Source organism: Cetorhinus maximus, chromosome 14, assembly GCF_964194155.1.
Source record: "Cetorhinus maximus chromosome 14, sCetMax3.hap1.1, whole genome shotgun sequence".
Taxonomy (NCBI): domain Eukaryota; kingdom Metazoa; phylum Chordata; class Chondrichthyes; order Lamniformes; family Cetorhinidae; genus Cetorhinus; species Cetorhinus maximus.
This window is the reverse complement of record NC_135892.1, coordinates 15,544,736-15,568,834: the sequence shown is the minus strand read 5'-3', so window position 1 is coordinate 15,568,834 and position 24,099 is coordinate 15,544,736. Positions and strand designations below refer to the sequence as shown.

The 24,099-nt window shown below is 42.6% G+C and overlaps 1 protein-coding gene across 8 annotated transcripts in view; it reads right to left on the bottom strand.

Annotated features, from left to right (window-relative positions):
- Positions 1 to 24,099, bottom strand: part of utrn (utrophin) — a 630,893-nt gene that overhangs the window by 359,216 nt on the left and 247,578 nt on the right. For all 8 annotated transcript variants that reach the window (XM_078556557.1, XM_078556553.1, XM_078556558.1 and 5 more), the window contains 8 exons: positions 21,250 to 21,420; positions 18,437 to 18,613; positions 15,194 to 15,331; positions 14,844 to 14,996; positions 14,427 to 14,603; positions 13,986 to 14,174; positions 7,806 to 7,978; positions 2,258 to 2,408 (listed from right to left, as the gene is read on the bottom strand). In XM_078556557.1, the coding sequence (XP_078412683.1) occupies positions 2,258 to 2,408; positions 7,806 to 7,978; positions 13,986 to 14,174; positions 14,427 to 14,603; positions 14,844 to 14,996; positions 15,194 to 15,331; positions 18,437 to 18,613; positions 21,250 to 21,420 (1,329 nt within the window). The remainder of the gene's footprint in view (positions 1 to 2,257; positions 2,409 to 7,805; positions 7,979 to 13,985; positions 14,175 to 14,426; positions 14,604 to 14,843; positions 14,997 to 15,193; positions 15,332 to 18,436; positions 18,614 to 21,249; positions 21,421 to 24,099) is intronic.

Sequence of the window (24,099 nt, the reverse complement as noted above, 5' to 3'; positions counted from 1 at the left end):
TCAACTAACTTGCTGGAGTTTTTTTGAGGAGGTAACAGAGAAGGCTGGCAAAGGAAGCGCTGTTGATGTGGTGCAAATGAATTTTCAAAAGGAATTTAATACAGTGCCACACAACAGACTTGTGAGCAAAATTCTAGCTCATGGAATAAAAGGGAAAGCAGGCACTTGGATAAGCAGATAAATGGTGGTTTTTCAGATTGGAGGAAGGTTTGTAGTAGAGTTCCTCAGGGATCAGTGTAGGGACCCTAGCTCTTCCTGGTACATATAAATGAGCCAGGCTATGGTATTCAGGGCATGATTTCAAAATTTGCAGATGATACAAAGATTGGAAATATTGTCAACTGTGATGGAGATAGCCTTGAACTTCAAAAGGACATAGACATGTTGATAGATTGAGCAGACAAGTGGCAGATGAAGTTCAGTGCAGAGAAGAGTGAGGTGATTTGTTTTGGCAGGAAAGATATGGTGAGACAGTATAAAATAAAGGGAGAGCCTCTAAAGGAGGTGCAGGAACACAGGGACCTCGATGTATATGTTCATAGGTCATGGAAGATGGCAGGGCTTGTTGAGAGAGCAGTTAATAAAGCATAGTGTCTTAGGTTTTATTAATAGGGGCATTGAGTACAAGAGTAAGGAGTCATGTTGAACTTGTATAAGACACTTGTTAGGCCTCATCTGGAGTACTGCGTCCAGTTCTGGGCGCCATACTTTAGGAAAGATGTGAGGGCATTGGAGAGAATACAGAGGAGATTCACAAGAATGATTCCCAGGATGAAGAACTGTAGTTATGAGGATGGATTGGAAAGGTTGGGACTGTTTTCCTTGGAGAAAAGAAGGTTATGGGATATGGACAGGGCAAATAGTGAGAAACTGCTCCCACTCAAGAGAACATCAAGAACTAGAGGGCACAGATTCAAAATAATTGGCAAAAGGCGTAAAAGTGGGGTGAGGAAAATTTTTTTCACCCAGTGTGGCTGGAGTCTGGAACAAACTTCCTGAAAGGGTGGTGGAGGCAGGTTCGATCGAGGTGTTCAAAAGGAAATTGGATTGCTACCTGAAAAGAGAGAATGTGCAAGGTTATGGACTAAGGCAGGGGATTGGGACTAGGTGGAATGCTCTTTCAGAGAGCAAGTACAGACTCGATGGGCCAAATAGCCTCCTTCTGCACTGTAAAGATACTGTGAAATGAACAACCCCTTATTTTTAAACAGCAACCCCTAGTTCTAGGTTCTCCCACAAGAGGAAACATCTTTTCCACATCCACCCTGTAAAGGCCCCTCAGGATCTTAAAGGTTTCAATCAAGTTGCCTCTTACTCTTCTAAACTCCAGCACGAGGCCGGGCTGGGGCGGGGGTGAGGGGGGGTGCATGAGAGATTAATGTGCGCTCCTTCATCCGCAGACACAAGCACCCAAGGAACATGATATCCATAGCTTCTTAAGTATCTGCCCCTAACCACCTGAGTGAATACCCTCACTCACACCAACAGAAATCTTCACTGTCTCCCCCACACCAAGAGACACCATCATCCCCTAAGTGAGACATAGGCCATTCCCTTGTGTGGCACATTCCCCCCAGCTCACAACCCAAGACAACCTTTCCCCTTAGCTGAGGTGTCAGCAACCAGGGGGCATAGATTTAAGGTAAGGGGCAGGAGGTTTAGAGGGGATTTGAGGAAAAGTGCTCATCTAAATGCTTCTTAAATGTTGAGGGTTCCTGCCTGAGGGGGTGGTAGAGGCAGGAACCCTCAACATTTAAGAAGCATTTAGATGAGCACTTGAAATGTCATAGCATACAGGGCTATGGGCCAAGTGCTGGAAAATGGGGTTAGAATAGACAGGTGCTTGATGGCTGGCACATACATGATGGGATGAAGGGCCCGTTTCTGTGCTGTATAACTTTATGACTCTAAGGAGGAAAGTCTTTAAAAAAGAGGGAATATAAAAGGATTTGGCTGATCAGACCTTCTGTTGATCAAAAAGCAAAATAAAGTGGATATTGGAAATCCTCAGAAGATCTGGCAGCATCTGTGGAGAAAAACTTATCAGGTCATGACCTTTCATCAGAACTGGGAAATGTTAGAGATGTAATAAGTTTTAAGGAGGTGAAATGGGGGGGGAGAGTGGTCACTTGGTTTTGCTGCGCCATTCAATGACAAGCCAGCAAAGAACAAACCTCCGTTTCCACACAAACCCTAGGTAACTCTGCAGGTATATTCGTTCTTTTAGACATGTGAATAGAATGAATGACAAACTCACCTGTTGGTGAATCCTGGCTTTCTCCAAATCCAGACTACCATTTTGACCTCGGGCACCAGGCAGTAACTGTTCAGCTTCCATCACCCATTGATTCAGGTCATTCAAATCACAGTGAAACCGTCGCCATTCCTCCACAGCCTTATCAAAACAGCTGCCGAAAAGACAGAAAATTCACATTTGAGTGCTATATTCATTGCCACTTCACTCACTATCCAAGTAGCCACCACCTGATGCATGCAACAGGATTTCCTCAGACAGTATCTATATTGCTGCATTAGGAATTGGAGAATATGGCATTGACTCATAGGGACAAAAGGCCTCCTTTTGTGGCATAAATGACTCTAATATGTGCCTGCTTTACCTGTAGAAACCTGTTTTGCCTGTAGAAACCCTCACATTCAGCCAGCACTCAAGCGCCAATGTCAGTAAATTGTATTTATATAGAGCCTTTATTGTAAGAAAATGTCCCAAGGCACTTGACAGGAGCATTATAAAGCAAAATTTGACACCAAGCCACATGACATAAGAGGCGGGTGACCAAAAGCTTGGTCACAGAGGTAGGTTTAAAAAGTATTTTAAAGGAGGAGAGGGTAGAGAGGCAAAGAGATTTATATAAGGTATTCCAGAGCTTGGGGCCTGGGCAGCTGAAGGCACAGCTACCAATGGTGGAGAGCTCAAAAGCAGGGATGCCCAACAGGCCAGAATTAGAGGAGTGCAGATTTTTGCAGGGTTGTAGGGCTTCAGGAGATTAGAGATAGGGAGGGGCGAGGCCAATGGAGTGATTTGAAAACAAGGATGATAATTTTAACATAAAAGCATTGCTTCACTAGGAGCCAATGTAAATCAGCAAGCACAAGGTTGATGGGTGAATGGGACTTCAAGTTTGTTAGTAGTACCTGGGACACAAACCTGGAGTGCTTTGGATAATGAAGCCTAGAGGTAACAAAGGCATGGATGAGGGTTTCAGCAGAAGAGAAGCTGGGGCAGTGTTGTCTGATGTTACAAAGGGGGAAATATGCAGTCTTAGTGATGGATTTGGGATTGGAAGCTTATCTCGCTGTCAAACATGACACCAAAGTTGCACATGGTCTGATTCAGTCTCTGTCAGTTGCCAGGGAACTGAGTTGTTGCAGGGGCTGAAGACATTGGCATCAATCTTTCCAATATTTAGTTTAAGGAAATTTCTGTCCTGGATGCTCAACAAGCAGTCTGATTATTTAAAGACAATGGAGGGGTCAAGGGAAGTGGTGGTGGTCCAGAAGAGCAAGGAGCAATAGTTTACCTTTGTTACAGTTACATAGGATAACAAATATGTTTCATCCAAATCTAAGAAGTGCATCCCGGTTTAGGCCAGAGTTGGATTCTGTGCATAGAGTTTAGGAAATTTTTGGATAGGTATAAAAAATAATTTGAAAGTATTATGATCCCAGCTAAGGTTACCCCTGGACAAGCCTGATCCCAGATGGAACCCAGCTTGATAGATCCTAACAGTATAAATTTCAAAACATTTCTACTTCTCTTTAGCTCTGAAGAAGGGTCATACAGACTGGAAACATTAACTCTTTCTCTCACAGATGCTGTTAGACCTGAGTTTTGAGCATTTTCTGTTTCTGTTTGATTTCCAGCATCTACAGTATTTTGCTTTTATCCTAACTTATTTGTTTGTTTAGATACGTGGAGAATAGCTACTACTGAACAGAGTCACGAGTCAGCTGATGACCTTAACAAAAGAATAAAACATTTATTGAAGGAAAGATTAGCTATATTACAATATTCTTTCCTCACACCTATACCTTTGTAGATATATACAGATTTGTAAGGATAACACAAGTTACAAAAGATATTATACTTTAATGTTCACAGTAACTATACAGTCCATGTAAACCAATAGGCAACCTGTGGTCAGACACACCATACTCTGAAACCAAGTGACAGATGCCATGGATCTCTCCTCAACTGCCACCAGGTGCTTGTCACATTATGAGCCAACCAGTCTCACTGAGCTCCATCTCTTACACGAGGGTTTCCAATCTCCACTCTCCAAGAACTTGTCTTGGAATCTTCTCCCAAACCAACTTCTCTCAGACACCTTCCGCAAAGGTTCACCTCCAGGGTTTCGAACTCACCTTCCGACATTCCTCTTCTCTGGGTCACCACAAGCATTCAAGCCGTCTTCCAAACACTCTGTCTCAGCCGTCAACAGTACACCACTACTTCACATGCCCAAAGCAAAGAGTTACAGGCTTTCAGCTGACTCTTTGGGCCTTCTTGCCTCTTGCAAGTTATTCTCGCTTTAAATCTGCTTTCTGCAGCCTTTGCCTCTTTAAATCTGAAGCTTGGAACCTTCCTCTATTCCTTACTCAGCTTCACTTAACAGGGCCTTTTTCAAGTTCCTTCCTTCGGCTAGAAGGTCTTCTTGGGGCTTCCCCTGTTCCACTCCTCTGGGTTTTTGGTGGTCTTCTTTAGCTTGGGGCAGGCTGTCCCCCTTTGCTCCAGTCTTTCTTGGCAGCTAATTTCAACCAAGTTTAGCTTGGGACTGGCAATCTGCTCCTTCCAGGTTCTTCCTGGCAGCTATCTTCAAAACCTGAACTCCAACAGCTTCCAAAACCAAACTGCTGTTTCTCTTCTTGTGCGTGTGTCTGTGGGAGAGACCTACATCTCTGGACTCATGTTGCTAGGCAACAGCCCAATTTTTCTACTCGTTTGTTTACCTTAGCTGCAACAGTGGTAAAAACCACATTAGAAACGCAGGCACTTTATTAAAGTGAAACTAAAACTCAATTTGACCTTTCTTAACACAGATACAGAAATACAAATCAAACTTAAACTCATTCCTAACACCTACAAATACCAATATCGCTTACTTAAACCATCTCTATTTCCTAACAAAGGGAGCAGTGTAAATTCACTGGGATGCGACCATGAGATAGGAAGTCATAGTTCAGCAGGGGAGCTCGAAAACTTTGGGCTTTTCTCCAACTCTTTAGTCCTAATATTTAATCTGTGCCCCTGACATTTGACACTGTGAAGAGTGAATTAGTTTAGACTAATATTTGCCAATTCCCTTCAGAGTTTCAATTACGTCTCGAAGTTTCCGCTTCTTCAAAGGAAACAAATCAAACTTTTTCAACATGTCCTCAGTTTAAGCTCTCAACTTCTGGTATCATCTTCGTTACCAGTCGGTACCAACAAAAACTAAATATTCTACCAGGTGGAGCCCTTTTCCCTCCTTTTTCAATAGCACAAAATCCATCTCTGCCTCTCTTCAGTTCCAAAGAAGAGTCATATTGAACTGGAAACATTAACTCCACAGATGGTGCCAGACCTGCTGAGTTTTCCCAGTACTTTTTTTATTATTTTAGATCTCCAGCATCTGCAGTATTTTGCTTTTATTCCAATTTTATTTTGGTCATTTTCTTTCCATGTCAACTGACCCACGACAGACCTCTCTCCTGGTCAGTACTGTCTTATTTAACACACACTAAAACCTCTAGATCTCTCTCTCCTGATCAGTGGACAGTACAATAGTTTTATTTTAACACTCACTGCCTGTTTTGTTTCCTTGCTCCCATGCTAATTTTTTCCAGAGTATCCATATCCCATAAGATTTCAAACTTATTGGCCCTGTTACCCTCAAAATACAATTGCACTGTACCTGCCTTTTTTTTTTATTTGTTCACGGGATGTAGGCAGCACTAGCTAGGCCATCATTTATTGCACATCCCTAAATGCTCTCCAGAAGATGATGGTGAGCCACCTTCTTGAACCACTGCAGTCCATGTGGTGTAGGTACACTAACAGTGCTGTTAGGGAGGGAGTTCCAGGATTCTGCGACAGTGAAGCAACAGCAATATAGTTCCAAGTAAGGATGGTATGTGCTTGAAGGGGAACTTCCAGGTGTTGGTGTTCCCATGCATCTGCTGCCCTTGTCCTTCTAGATGGTAGAGGTCACAGGTTTGGAAGATGCTGTCATAGCAGCCTTGGTAAGTTGCTGAAGCGTATCTTGTAAACGGTACACACTGCTGGCACTGTGCCAATGGTGGAGAGAATGAATATTTAAGGTGGTGGATGGGGTGCCAATCAAGCAGGCTGCTTTGTCCTGCATGGTGTTGAGCTTTGAGTGTTGTTGGAACTATACTCATCCAGGCAAATAGAGAGTATTCCATCACGATCCTGACCTGTGCCTTGTAGATAATGGACAGACTTTGGGGAGTCAGATGAGTTACTCGCAGCAGGGTTCCCAGCCCCTGGCCTGCTCTTGTAGCCATAATATTTATATGGCTGGTCGAGTTCAGTTTCTGGAGAATGGTAACCCCCCCCCCCAGGATGTTGATACTGGGGGATTCAGCAATGGTAATGCCATTGAATGTCAAGGGGGCATGGATGGATTTTCTCTCGCTGGAGATTATCATTGCCTGGCACTTGTGTGGCATGTATGTTACTTGCCACTTATCAGCCCAAGCCTGGATATTGTCCCGGTCTTGCTGCATATGAACCACAGACTGCTTCAGTATCTGAGGAGTTAGGAGCTGTGAATGATGCTGAATATTGTGCAATCATCAGCGAACATCCCCACGAACCTTATAAATGGAGGGAAAGTCATTGATGAAGCAGCTGAAGATGGTTAGGTCTAGGACACTACCCTGAAGATCTCCTGCAGTGATGTCCTGGGATTGAGATGATTGACCTCCAACAACCACAACTATCTTCCTTTGTGCTAGGTATGACTCCGACCAGTGGAGTGTGTTCCTCGATTCCCACTGGCTCCAGTTTTTCTCGGACTGCTTGGTGCCACACGATCAAATGCTGCATTGATGTCAAGGGTAACTCAATTCGCCCCTTGAGCTCAGCTCTTTTACCCATGTTTGGACCAAGGCTGTGGCTGAGATCACAAGCTGAATGGCCCTGGCGGAACACAAACTGCATCCAATCCACTCAGCCTATTTTGGCATTAACCCCTCCAAATTGCTGTTCAGTTTATTACAAGTGGAGCCCATGTTATGTCAACAAGGAACCTACATGCTCTGTGCTTTGAATTGATTTTCTTAATAGGTTAAATGTTATTGCTGATAATTGAAAATATAAATTGCTATTGCAGTTTTCTGCTAGCAATGTCAATCAGAATAAAACCAAGATTGATTAGGAGTCATCAAGTGAATTCTAAAAGTGTAAATTTTCTCCAGCAGGTAAGCCACAAAACACTCTTGCCAACATTTTGCTGGCAATTGGAGTGCTTGAAAAGTCCACCACTTGACAGTAATAAATTCAAGCTCACTTTTAGAAGCTGATATTTTTCCCTTCTCCAGACCAAGGGCATTGACACCAACACCTTTTCAAATGGCACCAACTGGAGTAGTCTGCATTTGGACCACCTCTCTCCATATGTCTCAGTAGCAAAAAACAATTGAACCATTATCAAAGTTTTTGTTTCTTTTACCAAAGATTCTGTTGTAATTTTTTATTACAGTATCCATGCAGCACCCAGGCACTAGGGCAATATAAAAGTAAATCTGCTGACCCCCTGCCAACAATGATACTAGTTCCATACCTTTTGCGATCATTGTACATCCTGTTCACTCGATCCCATTCTGCATGGAGCTGTGTCAGTGTGTCTCCTATTTGGACAGTCTCAGCTGCAGAAGCTTCGAGGAGGGCGTCAGGCTGATTCTCGTGAATGTCCTCAATTTGCTCTCCAAGTTTCTCCAGCATATCCTTTATATTCTGCAAGAGATGCAAGTGTTCAGTTAACTTGGACACCACTGGATGTCTGGCTGTCACTGAAGGGGTGACATTTAGAAAACCAAAATGTACTGGGCAATCCAAACATTGCAACCTTATCTATTAACGGCTGAAATAAAAGCTAGATGACCTCTCGCAAATCACAATCTGTCCAAAATATACTCTTCGCTAACAGGCCTCGACAACCTCAATCTACAGCTAAGCAATATGCAATTTTCCAAGCACATTCTTCTGATCATTCATCTTTGCTTTAGCCATTTACCTGATAGCAAACAAACCTACAACCTCGGAATTCAATCACTATACTAAATGAACTAGCAAGGCCCAATGACCTGCAGTACAACTGAAACTTCTCAGGACAACAGGGATCTGATCATGCACCAAAAATACAACATCAATGCTATGCTGAGATTTTTTTTATTTTTATTTATGTTTTTCACAGAATGTGGGCATTGCTGGCAAGCCAGCATTTATTGCCCATTCCTAATTGCTGCCTTCTTGAACCGCTGCAGTTCATGTGGTGTAGGTACACACACATTTCTGTTAGGAAGGAGTTCCAGGGTTTTGACCCACCGACAGCGAAGGAACAGTAACACACACATACTTATGAACAAAAAGGTTGACACACAAAATCCTCAGGAATGGCAGTTAGCCACTCACTCCCAAGGCTTGAATGGGGTATTAAAAAGTAGACATCAGCAGCTCAAGTAAATTCAACCTCACACCATCCTTGTGACCATTCCCACTCCAACATATCCCCAATTTCTCGCTCACTTCCACTGTTTTATCACTGGGTCTGTGTATTGGGAGTTAGCAACAGCTCCAGTCAACCCAACCTCACCCATCCTCATGGCCAATCTCTCCTCTCCTTGTGAAGAAGTGTCTGGCTAACAATATCAAATGGGGACAGTTAAAGCAAGTTGCAACTAATAAGCCCACATCCTACCATAGTACAATGTCACACCAATACAATAAACTACCAGTTGTCTTATATATCTTAAAGATTGGTAGTTTCGTTAAAGACACTGACATTTCCAATAGTTTTTATAAAAGCAATCTGAAAGCCATTGGTGTCATTAGTAAGACCGCCAAGAGGTGACTTTGAGCTGGAAGTATTACATACCAGCTGTAGCATTAAGTACAGACTCTGCAATGTCTATCTTACATATACGTAAAACAAAGTTTAAAAACTAAATCTGCTTTAATTTCTAATGTTGATGGTCCTATCCAGTCAACTCTTTTGCTATACACTAAAATTGGCAGTGAGCAGACTTCCATGGATATATTTTACACACACACATGTTGAGCTCTGCCTTCACTGGAGTCATTTCAGCAGACAATACAATCAAGCTGTCCAATCACATTGCCTTCAAGGGTTTTTTTTTTAATATTTGTCTCCTGTCAATTTCGATTCTGGAATTTCTGTTATCAGTGATCCCTCTCCCGGTGTTAAATTAGTTTTGCACAGACCAGCAGCAGACTTGCTCACCCGGGGAAAACTCTGCAGCTGGTCCACAGAACTGAGAATTCACTGTGAAGAAACACCATCCACTGGTTTCCATCCTACCAGAATCTGAATTAAAGACAGACAAATATACAAACACTTTCAAAAATGCTCCTTATATGCCTGCTGCACTATAACCAAGGTTTCTAGAAACTGACAAGTCAATGCCAAATTCTGCAGCACCTTAAGCCGTAGAAATTCTGTAGCAGCAGAATACACCTCTGTGGCACTTACGTAATGAACATGCGAATTAGAAGCAGGAGAAGGCCACTCGGCCCCTTGAGCCTGCTCCGCCATTCAATAAGATCATGGCTGATCTGATTGTAACCTCCACTCCACATTCCTGCCTACCCTGATAACCTGTCACCCCCTTGTTTATCAAGAATCTAACTCTGACTTAAAAATATTCAAAGACTCTGCTTCCACTGCCTTTTGAGAGTTCCAAAGACTCTCCCCTGTCAGAAAAAATTTCTCTTCATCTCTGTCTTAAATAAGCGCCCCCTTACTTTTAAACAGTGGCCCTACTTCTAGTTTCTCCCACAAGAAGAAACATCCTCTCCATATCCACTCTGTTAAGATCCCTCAGAATCTTAAAGGTTTCAATCAAGTCACCTCTTACTCTTCTAAGTGCCAGTGGATACAAGACTAACCTGTCCAACCTTTCCTCATAAGACAACCCACGCATTCCTGGTATTAGTCTAGTAAACCTTCTCTGAACTGCTTCTAATGCATTTACATCCTTCCTTACATAAGGAGGCCAAGTATCGATAGCCCAAGTGCAACTACAGTAACTTATCAATCTTAAAAAAACACTGTATATAAAGAGACACACAAGGCTTCAGCATTAACTAAATTTACTCTAAAAATTGACCATCATTTACATCTCTCCCACCCACAATTTCCACAGCTTGGAACAAATTCCAAGGAAATATCTCCTGAGGGAATTTCTGGCTCAGAGTACAAAAACTCCAATAGGATGTTAGGGTGTACTTCAGGGAAATTTAGACATCACTTTGCAAAATTCTTGAAAGCAGCTTCAAACTGCAGCACTAAAACCCATGAACAGCTCATTCTATGGACTTCTGGTAAAGATACCACTCAATGAAGTATCAAGCTATACAGGCCAGAAATCCCAGGTTCAGTCCCTGATCTGTCCTGAATTAGTTGATCTCAAATCGGACAGCATTTATGATACAATTAGATTAGAAAGGAAGAAAAAAATCAAGCATCTGCATGCAAGTTAGGGGAAAAATATATTAAAAAAACCTTACTTGAACTCAAACTGCCTGCAATATATATTATACCTGCCTCACTCAGATCAAGTTACAAATTACAAACCATTGTGGGTCAATTTTCAGCAGATTTCTATTTAAATGTTTTGCTTCAGCCACATTCCAACAAAGTAACACCAAAATGGATCATTTTAGAGCAACATTTTTGAACTGAACAAAACAGGTGAGACCTGAATAACCATTCCAAGAGATCTGGACTTGTAGTTCCACAGTGAGGTTAAATTTTCTGGTTATTGCTGGGGAAAGCACCAATATACTTTCCTTAAAAGGTGGAGCTGTGAATTGGAACTTGAAAATGGTAGACCTCATTTATATTCAAACGTGAAACCAGAAATGAGTTATGACCAAAGTCCTCACGCCGTGCTGGCGAAAAAAAGTTTCTTAATATCGCATGATGGTTTCAACAAAAGGGATAAAGCCACTAATCCACGACTACCTGACCCTCCCTCTCAGCCAGAGTACCTTGCTTTTAATGGACTAGTTAGTGAATACAATGGCACCTAGGGGCCCCATGTAATGTTAAATTTATGTTCCCATTAGCTTTTTATATTTCAGTTCTGATTTAGCCATGAATGAGGCACCAGCGCGATTAAAATCAGAAAAGCCAAGAAGAAACAAACAAAGCTCAATTGGATTGCGCTACCTGGGTTTGGAGGCCACGTTTGAGACACTGAAACCCATTGGCACTTTCTGACCATATTTAACTTCAAATCAGCCTCCTCTTCTGTCAGTTATGAAATGTAGCTGAATTTTCCATGTGACCTATGCCCTCACATGCAGATTTTTCAAAGGTGCACTTTACTATGAGAACAGACCAAAGAGCATAACGTATGGTTAGGATTAAAACCACTTACAAAGAGGAGCGAATATGTTTTCCTGACCGAGGCAATTCTGTTATTCACAATAAGAGGTTACGGTGGGAAAATTAATCCAGGCTGATCATTTGATTCAAGCTGGTATATTTTCAAGACAACTCCTCAGTGCTACTGACTTCCAAGTAGCTTCCACACAGTGTTCCAGCTGTATCTTTTTATTCTATTTAGATGGGATAATCAATGCCCATCACCTGCTTAACCAGCAATTGTCTTTAACAAAGTGATTGCCATATTGACAAATTCAACTATGGAGCACTTCAATACTCACAGTATTCCCTTCCCTTCAAAGCATCCAGAGTAAATGGTAACACATTGTTTAACCCAATAGGCTAAAGTTGTAACATTTAAGGTTGGACTAGGCAACAAAACCCGACCGACTAAAGTTGTAACATTTACGGTTGGACATGGCAACAAAACAGAACAGTTTTTCCACTAACCTGGCTCCCATTTGTGACTAGGAACCTATGGAACTTCTATCCTCTATTCTATCCGTTTTGCAGAAAATAAATGAAAAGAAAGATGCTCAGCACAAAAATGTCTTTCAGCCTTCACTGCATTAGGATTGAGACATAAGAAATGTACTGAATTTTCTGTCTATTTTCCGCATCAAGTTCCATTTTCAGTTTGTAAAGTTTGCCTTGTCCTGAAGGTACAACTAACCAAAAAGTGTTACCACAGGGATCAAGGCTTTCCGTCAAGGTCACTTAATTCTGACATCAGTCAACAACCAATATCCTACCCCATGTGGAATCCTATCAATTGAGCTAAAATTACACAACGAAAAGTGTCATTAAAGCACACAAGCTATTGCCACACTACAATTACCCACATCCAAACTATGTCTTCAAAGCTGAGAGTGCAATTAATGCCTCACAGTACAGACATTGCAAATTTCAAACAATCCCCCAATGCAGAAAGAACAGAGGTAAAAAACCACTTTCATGCCTTTGATAAAGAGCTTCAAGTACAAATTGCCTTTCCTTGGCTGCTTTCAACAGGACTGGAATTGACAATAAATCACAGATTAAAAGCTACCTCGTTGAAAATGTAGATGTTATCAATTAGAAATAAACCAGCCATTATAAAATTGAGATTGACTAGCACCAATACACATCAAGGTTTTTCTCAGCATATCCCAAATTCCTGCTTTTTCCATCCGGGGCAATTAAAAACCCTCTTCTTGCATTCAGCTCAGTCCTTCAACTTTCAACAATCAATTTATCATTTCCTTTGTCTGTGTGCAGGTATTATTTTCTCTCTTCTCAAGTTTGTTTCTTCAAATATATTCTCTGAATCTGTTTTTTTAATCTCCTGTGATAACCAAAACATCCCCCCCCCCTCAATCAGGAGCCTGATTCCTTGCACATCATCACATATTTCAGCTCTGAGTTACCAAATCCAATCCAAGTACCTCACAACTTCTGCTACCACCATTTTACCTACAATTTATAAAAAACACACTAACTTGAATAAAAGTTTCCTTATCTTTCACAATACCTATCCTCAATCATGAAACTATAATTAAAATATTTGATATAATTTTGATTTGGGTTCCATGCCACGGCTGTATACTTTAAAACTGAGAGAAAAGACAGCAAACCAGCAAAATTAAAACTATATTGATTTGTTTTCATGTACAAGTTCCTACAATCAGTAAATGAGAGCATAACATCATAGAACGATACAGCACGATTTGGCTCATCGTGTCTAGCACATTCCTCCACTCTTGTTCCTGCAGTCCTGTAAAATTTTCCCCCTCAAGTATCTATCCAATTCTCTTTTGAAAGTTACTACCGTTCTGTTCCCATCGCCCTTTCAGGAAGTGTATTCCAGATTGCAATTTAAGAAAAATGTTTTCCTCATCTCCCCTCTGGTTCTTTTGTCAATTAACTTAAATGTGCGTCCTCTGGTTAACAACCCTTCTGCCATTAGAAGCAGTTTCTCATTGTTTACTCTGTCAAAACTCAAGATTTTGAACATTTCTATCGAATCTCCTCTACTCCAAGAACAATCCCACCTTCTCCTATGATAAATAACTAGCTAATCTATTAAAAAGTGTTTATAAAATGAATTATGACAACGTAGCGAATTTCCTGCAGCATTGCTCAACTAGTTAGTTTTATACCAGAGCTGTCACAGCATGTGACACACAACATATTGCATATTTCAGGGCAGTTCTGCCCTGTCCACAGTGTTACATCATCTAATACAGGTCTGCGTTACTACATTAATTCAATGTTTGCTGATTAAATTTCATCATATGGCTCATTCATAAACATAAGCATCAACAAACCACTTTTCCAGTACATCCAACACACCTTTAGGGAATCTTCCTGACTTGAGAAGTCCTCATATTTCCCATTGTTCAATTCTGGTGCATTCAGTACTAGCTCAACATCAGCCAGAGCAAGCAATGCCTTGTTAATGTCCAAAAGATAATCTGATGGGAAATACTGCGATGCCATCCCTGTACTGGTGGCGTAATGCCCAGCAATAACTCGGGCTTCCTGAGGAGAGAGAGACAGCAGAATCAAGTTGACTTCTAAGTAGTAACGGGCAATGGCCAACTTCTGGATTCCTCAGTCAGTAGTGCTGCCTGCTTTGCAAACTCACATTGGCATTACATTTTCAGAAAAGCAGTGAAATACCACCAACAATCCCAATTCAAATGTTAGTAGGATGCTAGTTCCACATTTTAAAATAAATTAACCTTTGCTTTAACAGTTTGAAGTTTATAAAATTCATAGAAACAAACTTACTGGATTCTTCAAATGCAGTGGTTGATAAGTGGAAAACTGGGTCTCTATTTGACACCAACGTTTTTCCACATTGACGCTGCCCTTTCCTGGAGAGGCACTATACTGTCCCAGACCTCGGCCCTTCTTTGTTAAGATATTGAAGTCCTCCCTCCGCTGTTCAAATTCTAGGGTCAGTTCCTGGAAAGAAAAAGCACATTTTGAGACAACATCTCTGGATTATCTTGTACTATTTTCACACAACAATGTTACTTAGTGAATAAACTAAGATCAATAATATTCAGCAGCTCCATGCTTTTAGTCCTAATTAATATCTGTTGAAAATCTTAACATTTTTTAGCAAGTATCCTGTATTACTTCAAAAGAAACCACAAGGAACAAACCAAAAGACAGAAATTAAAAGCAGCTTGATTTTATTACCTGTAATCTCTTCTCGTCTTTTGAGCTACAAGAGTCCAACAGTTGCCGCTCAATGTCATCCAGCCACTTCTGAAACTGGCTTTCCTCTCTCTTGTACTGGTACCACCCAGGTGACAGCTCTCCTACTTGCTCCTTCTGTGTTAACTTTGCTTCCTAAATGCCAGAGCAAAAAATATGTCTTCAACCCTAAATGAGTTCCTCCCACAGTAGCTAAAGATAAATTTATTTGAGCAGCCAGATTTCATGGCAGCAACTTGGGAACTGCTTACAAAGATTGATCTCTGCCCACGGATAATGATGTGGTTAACACCAGGGCTACAAACTGCTCTAAACACTCCAGCCACTCATACCTTAACAGAGGCATGCTTTGTCTGTAGAAGGATCAGTTTTTTGTGGATTTGCTTCAGTCTTCCATCATCATCGGTCAGCTGTAGCAGCCGCTCTCCTTTCTGTAACATCTCCTCCACATCCGCTTCCTCTTCATCCACCTAGAAAAGTAAATTCTTAAGTAGAAAGCAGACAAGACAGACCATGCAACCACATACATATCCCAATGCTCACAAACATGCCCACTCGCACCCACAGGCAAACATACACACGCCTACCCAAGTGCATTCACATGTGCCCCCATAAATACACTTACATGAACAAACCCACATGCACATATATAACCTGGAATCGGAAAACACTTCTGTGTTTAGATCCTAATGTAAATAGCGCAAGGACCTAATACATACAACTTATATTTTTACTATGTCTTTAAAGCAGAATAAGTTCTGAGGGACTTTGCACAGGAAGAAAGAAGAAGCTAAGTCTTTGCAGGATACTAGGGAAAGGTAAACAAAGGCTAGTTTGAAGGTCCTGTGTAAAGCGCCTCGGATCTTTTTTTTTTAGAAACATAGGCCAGAACTTTACATACGGCGTGCGGGGGCGGGCCCGACACACCAGAGCCTAAAACGACGTGCAATGGCGTCGGGCATGCATCCCAACGTCACCTTGCACCATCGCAATATTTCGGAAGGCAGGAACACTATGAGGACGGAGGCGCACCCGCCATTAATTAACAGGCCAGTTAAAGCCCTTGAAGCACCAATTAAAATCGATTTTGCGCAGCCCTTGCGATTTTCAGGGTGTCACACGGGCATAATGGGCAGGTGGGTAGGCCACCTTTTCAAAAACCTCATCCACGGGCGGGATAAGAGGGGTTAGTGGGCTCGCAAATGCGAGTTGTTACTACTTTAGATTATAACTCACTGCTACTTGCTTGTGTGAATAAGACAACTTCATTTCGCTTCAGAGCTGCTATTACAAAAATAACAGGCTTCAGTTCAGGACTCCAGAGGAGTCATAACACTTGAGGCCTTCCAGGTATCGGACAGCCTTCCCTTACCCTGGGAATGGGAATTGTGCTCTCTGCTGGAGGCACCTCCTCTGAAGAGGAAGGGAGGGCCAGAAGGGGGAGGAGGCCAGGTGTCCCAGTGCAGCCTCCAGGGGAGGGACCTGTGGGTGGGGAGGCACGGGCACAAGGGGCGCAGGGCCAGCAGGAAGTCCAAGGCAGAAGGGGCCGCAGAAGACGCCACTATCCTGCTGCCAGGGTTTACAGACAGCGATGCAACTACCTCAATATGTCCGGGATTCAATGCCAAAGGAGGCTCCGCCTCTCAAGGGAGACCGTGACCTCCATCTGTCAGATGATTGGCCCTGAGATCAGCTCCAACTGTGTGGGTGGACACCCCATGCCAGTGGCGCTGAAGGTCATGGTGGTCCTCAACTTCTATGCCTCCGGCTCTTTCCAGGGGTCAGTGGGTGATCTTTGTGGAGTCTCCCAATCAGCTGCCCACAGTTGTGTCAAGCTGGTGACAGACACTCTGTTCAGGCGTGCGTTGACTTTCATTCACTACCATACAGACGAGGCCAGCCAAGCAGAGCGAGCCAGAGGCTTCGCATCAATTGCTGGCTTCCCCCACATCCAGGGTGCAATAGACTGTACACATGTGGCCATCAAGGCGCCAGCAGGTGAGCCCGGTGCCTTCGCCAACAGGAAGGGCTTCCACTCCATGAACGTGCAGATAGTGTGTGACCACAGGATGCTGATTCTACAAGTCTGTGCAAGGTATCCTGGCAGCTCCCATGAAACTTAAATCCTGAAACACTCCCAGGTGCCGAGGCTCTTCAGTGCTCCAGCCCAACTAGATGGATGGCCACTGGGAGACAAGGGCTATCCCCTCAAAAGGTGGCTCCTGACGCCTCTCCGCCATCCAAGAACAGAGGCCGAGCAGCAGTACAATAGGAGCCACGCCTCCACAAGGGCTGAAGTAGAGAGAACTATCGGTCTTCTCAAGATGTGCTTCCGATGCCTGGACCATTCAGGGGGCGCACTGCAATACCCCCCAGATCGTGTGTCACTGATAGTGGTTGCATGCTGCACTCTCCACAATCTGGCACTGGAAAGGGGGGACGCAATGGAGGAAGAAAATGTTGATGTAGCTGCTCTGGCAGCAGACGATGAGTCCAGTAGTGAGTCCAAGGACGAGCACACTTAGGAGAACACTGAGGGGATAGACGCAGACCTGGGCAATCTCCAGGGAGGCAGGAGCACCCGGTAGGCTTAGATCCACTTGTCCAGATGCTGCCTCATTGACATTTACCACTCTCACTCTAAGAGCTCTGAGGTCCGGGTGGGGGGGCATTCCTAATTGCTGTGCTAAGTGACCCAATCCAACACATTACTCACCCTTCCCGATCGCAGGAGGTCATTAAAGCGCTTGCGGCATTGAACCCATGTGCGCCTCACCACATCATGGGAGCTGACCATCGATGCCACCTCCTCCCAGGCATTTTTGCTGAGGTGGGGGGGCCTCCTCCTCCCATCCCTTGGGACAAGGGTATCCCGGCGTGCTGCCACCTCCTCCAGGAGAGCAGCGAGACACTTGTCAGAAAACCTCGGGGCCGACTGCCCCGCTGACCTGCACTCCCGCCTGCCCTGTTCTGCAATGACGTTCTGCATTGCTATGGTACTGCAAAGTCAATGGCAGCCTTCGCATAGCTGCCTGCACCATTTTTGAATAGGCTGCCAAGTTGCCATTGGACCCAGTGGACACTAAGCTCCCACCCCCCCACCCACCCCTTCATGCTGATGCCGGAGATGCGCATTACACTGGGCGGGCCTTAATTGGCATTGCGCACCCGACCACCCTTGCTTGCTCCTGCCGAGCCCGTCCAATGCAGGGAAAACTCAGGCCAAAGAAAATTTATAGCACAGGTGGTGGTCATTTGGCTTAGTTGGTGAATTAGTTGATGTTTCCCCTCTCTCAATTCATTTGGAGCACTCTGGCTGATACCCATTAATTCAGCAACAAGCAGGAATTGTGCCAGGGGCAGCCTGATGTTAACGGCTTACAGCAAGCAGTGTGTTTTTCCAATGGACCACAGAACTACTACACAGCAGCTGTAAACACACCATGACAGTCTTTTCACATATTTATGCAATAAGTATATTATCATATCAAGATATTTGGAATAAGATCAGATATTTAGCACACTCTCCGATGAAGCTACAATGAGTAAAAGTTTAGTAATTTTCTATATTTTACCTTTTCATCATCATCAGGGATCTCCTCACCACACTGCAGCTTTCTCTCCAAGTCGTCTATCTTGATTTGCAACTCAGCTTCAAAGCGATCTAGATCAATGGGTGAAACCTGGTCGGTCTTCGGACCTGGTCTAAACCTATTGTCATGTTTTGCAGGTTCTTTAATTGCTGCCTCCATCTACAGTCACATATAATAAAGTAGTTATCCATATTCGTTTCATATTAAAATTCTTGTTAATTATAGCCACTGCTAGTTGTGTTCAGAAATATGTGGAGACAAATTTAGTCGTTGCTAAAATGAAGAATTATTACCATCATTGCTCTTTAACATTTATCTGGAAGCCATGATTAAAAAAGTATTAGATGAAGTACAGAAAGGTGTCAAAGTAGGAGATCAACAGGTCAATATTTGCAGGTAACTAGGCCCTAATGGCTAGCACAGCAGAAGATCTACAGATACTAATGGATCGAATGAATGAAGCACTAAAAGTTTATGGAATTAACTTTCATATTTTTACATTAATTTTATGAAGATAAAAAAGAAAAAATAGTGGGAAAGCAGAGGTCAAGATAAATGGTAAACATCTGGAAAAAATAACACAACTTAAGTGCCTAGAAAGCATCTTGTCAGAAGATGGTTACTGCCATAAAGAAATCAGAGCTAGAATAGCAATGGCAAGGAATGCATTCTCCAAACATAAAGAATTGCACAGCATGGGAATGATGATAAATCTAAGAAAAGCATTATCAGGACAATGATTTTGAGTGCCTTGTTGTATCGGGCTGAAACATGGACCTTGAGAACAGCAGACATCCAAAGACTAGATAGTTGTGAAACGTGGTCCTGGAGAAGGATGGAGCCTGTCAGTTGGAGAGAACAAAAGAGCAAAGAAGTAGTTCTCGGGGTGGTGGAGGAGAAAAGATTGTTAGTGACTATCAGCAAGAAAAGGCAAAAAGGTTCAACACACAAGAAGGGAAGAGATAGGAGCAAGAGTAAACCATACGGCCAATCATGCCTGCTCCATCATTCAATATGATCATGGCTGACCTTGGGCTTCAACGCTACTTTCTCATTCTCTCCCCATACCCCTTGATTCCCTGAGACCAAAAATCTGTCTACCCCAACCTTAAATATATTGAATGATAGAGCATCAAATACCCTCTGGGGTAGAGAATTCCAAAATTTCACAACCCTTTGAGTAAAGAAATTTCTCCTCCTCTCAGTCCTAAATGATCACCCTTTATCTGTGAGATTGTGCCAGTGTTTTAGATTCCCCAGCCAGTGGAAACAACCTCTGAGTGTCGACCCTGTCAAGCCCCTTCAGGATCTTGCATGTTTCAATTAGATCATCTCTCATTCTTCTAATCTTCAGAGAAAATAGATCCAATTTACTCAGCCTCTCATCATAGGACAGCTCTCCCATCCCAGGGACTAATTTAATGAACCTTCATTGTACTGCCTCCAATTATTATTGGAAACTGAGGTGTTTCTAATTTTCTGTTTTAAGTCACTGCGCAGGAATTATGAGGGAAGCTCATGCTCGAGCTGAAAAGTCCCAGAACTTTTGTTGTGGAAAAGTTTGGAGTTGGTCCTAAGACAGTGGACAACCCTCAAGAACCTGATAAGTAGCCAAAGACTTTTTGGGGAAAGTAATAGTGGAAAAGGGAAGGTTCAGTTGAGAATTTTAATCTAAAATATATGTGACTGTGTCTGTTGTGCTTTTTGATATAAAGTATAAGTAATTACCTAAGATAGTATTTATTTAGTCATGTTTGTTTTACTTGATTCGCAAACAGTAAAATTAATTTCCTTTTTAAACTGTGGAATCTTGTGGCTTCATTCTTTCAGTAAATCACTTGGATGATTGAATTTCTCTTTCAACATTAACGGTCCCTGCGGAGACCATAACTGCTTAATTGGCTGGTAAACACTTTGGGATGTCTGGTGATTGCAAAAGGCCCTCTAAAAATGCAGGCCTTTCTTTTAATGCAAAAAAAGAAAGCTTCATCTCCTCACAACTGACATTTCCCATGTTTCTTCTGAACGTAGACAATGACGGGAAGTCTGTAAGAGGTTGTGTAACAAAAAGAACCTCCAAATTCAGTAGGATCCCAGTCTGTCAGTCTTGATGGGGCTCAAAGTAGTCTAAATTTTCTCAATTCCTGTCCAGGTACACAACATTGGAGTACAAGCCCAGGAATAACAGTCCATTAAATCCAGAACAAAGTCTTAACAATTTTCTGAGACATGGAGCCACAGCTAGTAAATAGAACTGGAATAATTATTGCGAAATGAAATTTGATTAGGCTACGATATATTTGAGGGTCAAGGGTCATCCTGGCCCCACTGCTCCGTAAAGTTACACAACACGTTCAAAAACATTACAGTCTCGGGATAGAACCCACCTGCCAGAAGCAGATATTTCAGTAGCCTTAAACAGACACGTTTTCCAAAGTCACGGCTTTTGTGAAACCAGTCTAGAACACTCACTGGGGCAGCCTATTACTGAGTGGATTCAACCTTGCAGCTTCTGACCAAGTCAATAAATTGGTGCGTTGAAAAAAATTGCCATGAAAAATAATTTTTGACATAAGTGCCCTCTTCAACAATAATATCAAGTCGGGAAATACTTCAGATAAGTAGTACTCAATCTAGACTTTTCTTCCCTTTTAATGAGTGAAAGTTGGGCATGCGCTGAACAGTCTGTTGTACTTGATATGAAATTACAATTCCTTTCAAAACTAAATTTGTCCTAAATGCTGTAATCATTGAGACTGTTCTCAACCAAAAATTGTGCTTTTACACCCACTCACTTTTGCTGATTTGATGTGCTGAGAAACTCTCTCAACATTGCGATTCAGTTCAATGAGCTTTGGTTCCACCACTTCACGGCACATGGCACCATTATTGTTCATGAGGGAAATGGCTTGGTCACGTACATCATCAACTTGCAAACTGATTCCATCCAGTTCAGATTGAAAACGCTGCAAAACAGTTTCAACAGTTACACGGCTCTAACTTTTGGAGAGTGCTTATGCAGATCTATAGAACCCAGGCAGCATTCAGTGTTTGCTCACATTGCAGTAATCTTGAAGACAGTTACCAAGTTATATTAAATAGCATGTGTACCACTGCATTGGTTACATTACTAGCTTCTTCCTGAAAAGCGTGTAAACATGTGGAACAGCCTACCCAAGGAGACAGTAGAACATAATGCATTTTAAGGTGATAAATGGTTATCAAAGGTTTATCAGTGCAGGAGGAATTCTGTGACCTTTACAACTGGGTGAATGGATGGGAGCTGGGCATTTCTGGTCCAGTGTAGTTCTCTATTCCTAAGAATACAATAAAGTCCTGCCTTTCGCGACTTCCTTGTTGGCGTTTTCACTTATCGCACTTTGTACTTTGTACAGCGCATCGCCCATCACATGAGCAATGTTCGCTTATCCACTTTTTCTTCCCCCTCTCTCCTGTTTTCCCGGGAAGAATGCAGCCATGACAGAGCAGAGGCTAGGATTAACCCGGAAATGTCCAAAACACTCGGACCAGAGCTGCAATAGTGGCTCTGTTTAATATTGAAATGTTCACCGATGTATTGCTCAGAGGCTCCCCCATCTGTCATATATAGGTACTGCACCACAATTTGTTGCAGAGTAACTGCCCAAACCAATGCTGCCCTCGTATGGCTGGAATCTATCTAATTGAGTCCCACTGAAAAGCACATTCATCATTCGCAATTTTGCCATTTGCAAGGTTTTTCAGGAACGTAACTTCCTCAAAAGGCTGGACTTTACTGTATTGGGACTTGCAAAAGGATGTGGAAGGCTTGCTTAAATATGTCTCATGCTCACTGATGCTTTGGTTCAGCTCCATCAGGGCCATTCGGCATCAAATCTCATAACAGCTATGGTCCAAATATGAACAGAAGAGCTAAATTACACAGGTGAGTTTAGAGAAACTGCCTTTGACATTAGACAACATTTGGTCATGTGGCATCAAGGAGCCCTAGCAAAATTGAACTCACTGGAAATTAGGGGAAACATTCTCCACTGGTTGGAGTCATAGTTAGCAGAAAGGAAGATGGTTGTGGTTGTTGGAGATTGATCATCTAAGCCCCAGAGCGTTGATGCAGGAGTTCCTCAGGGTTGTGTCCTAGGCCCAACCATCTTCAGCTGCTTCATCAATGACCTTCCCACCAATAATGAGGGCAGAAGTGGGGATGTTCACGGACATTTGCACAGCATTTAATAGCATTTTCAACTCCTCGGATACTGAAGCAGTCCATGCCCACATGCAGCATGACCTGACAATATTCAAACTTGGGCCAATAAGTAGCAAGCAAGATTCGCACACACAGGTGCCAGACGATGATCGTCTCCAACAAGAGGAAATCTCTATATCTCCCCTTGACATTCAATGGCACTATTGTTGCCAAATCCCCCACCATCAACATCCTGGGGGTTACCATTGACCAGAAAGTTACCTGGGCCATCACTTTTTAATACTCACTGGCTACTGGTGTGGTGCGAGAGGACTGGAGAACAGTTAATGTTATACCATTGTTTATAGATGGAGAAAGGGGTAGACACAGTAATTATAAGACAGTCAGCCTAATCTCGCTAGTGGAAAATTGGAAAAAAATTATGAGGGATAGCATAAATGTTCATTTTGAACACAGATTTATTATGGAAAGGTCGTACCTGGCTAACATGATTAAATTTTTTGAAGAGGTAGCAAGGAAGGTTGACGAGGTTGATGTAGCCTATATGGAAGTTAGCAAGGCTTTTGATAAGGTCCTTCATAGCAGACTGATCACAAAAAGAAAAACCCATGGGATCCAAGGTAAAGTGGCTAGCTGGATCAAAAATTGGTTGAAGAGGCAAGCAAAGGGTAATTAATGGTTGATGAGTGCTTTTGTGACTGGATTGCTGTTTCCAGTGGGGTTCCGCAGGACTCAGTATAAGGTCCCTTACTTTTTGTGGTATATAGCAATGATTTGGACTTGAATGCAGAGGGTATGATTAAGAATTTTGCAGAGCATACAAAAATTGGTCACATGGTTGATAATGAAGAAGAAAGCTATAGACTGCAGAAAGATTTCTCTGAGCAAGTCATATAGTCAGAACAGTGGCAATCTGAAGAATAGAACATGGAGGTAATGCATTTGGGGAAAACTAACAAGGCACGAGAGTACACAATAAATGCTAAGATACTAAGAAGTGTAGAGAAACAGAAGGGACCTTGGACTGCAGGTCCACACATTCCTGAAGAAGGTCAATATGATGGACAAGAAAGCAGACTGGATACTTGTATTTTATGCCTCAGCTAATAAAGGCAAGGGCTGGGAAGTTACACTGGAACAGTATAAAATACTAGTTCTGGTCATCACACTATGCGAAAGATGTGGTTGCACTGGAGAGGGTACAGTGGAGATTTATGAGGATGTTGCCAGGACTAGTGAATTTTAGTTATGATGGAAGATTTGATAAGCTTGGGGTGATTTAATTGAAATGGAGGAGGCCGAGAGGAGACCTCATTCAAGTGTACAAAATTATGAGGGGCCCAGACGGAGTGGGTAGGAAGGCCCTATTCCCCGGTGGTTGAGAGGTCCATAACCGGGGGCATAGATTTATTTTTTATTTCATTCGTTAATGGCATGTGAG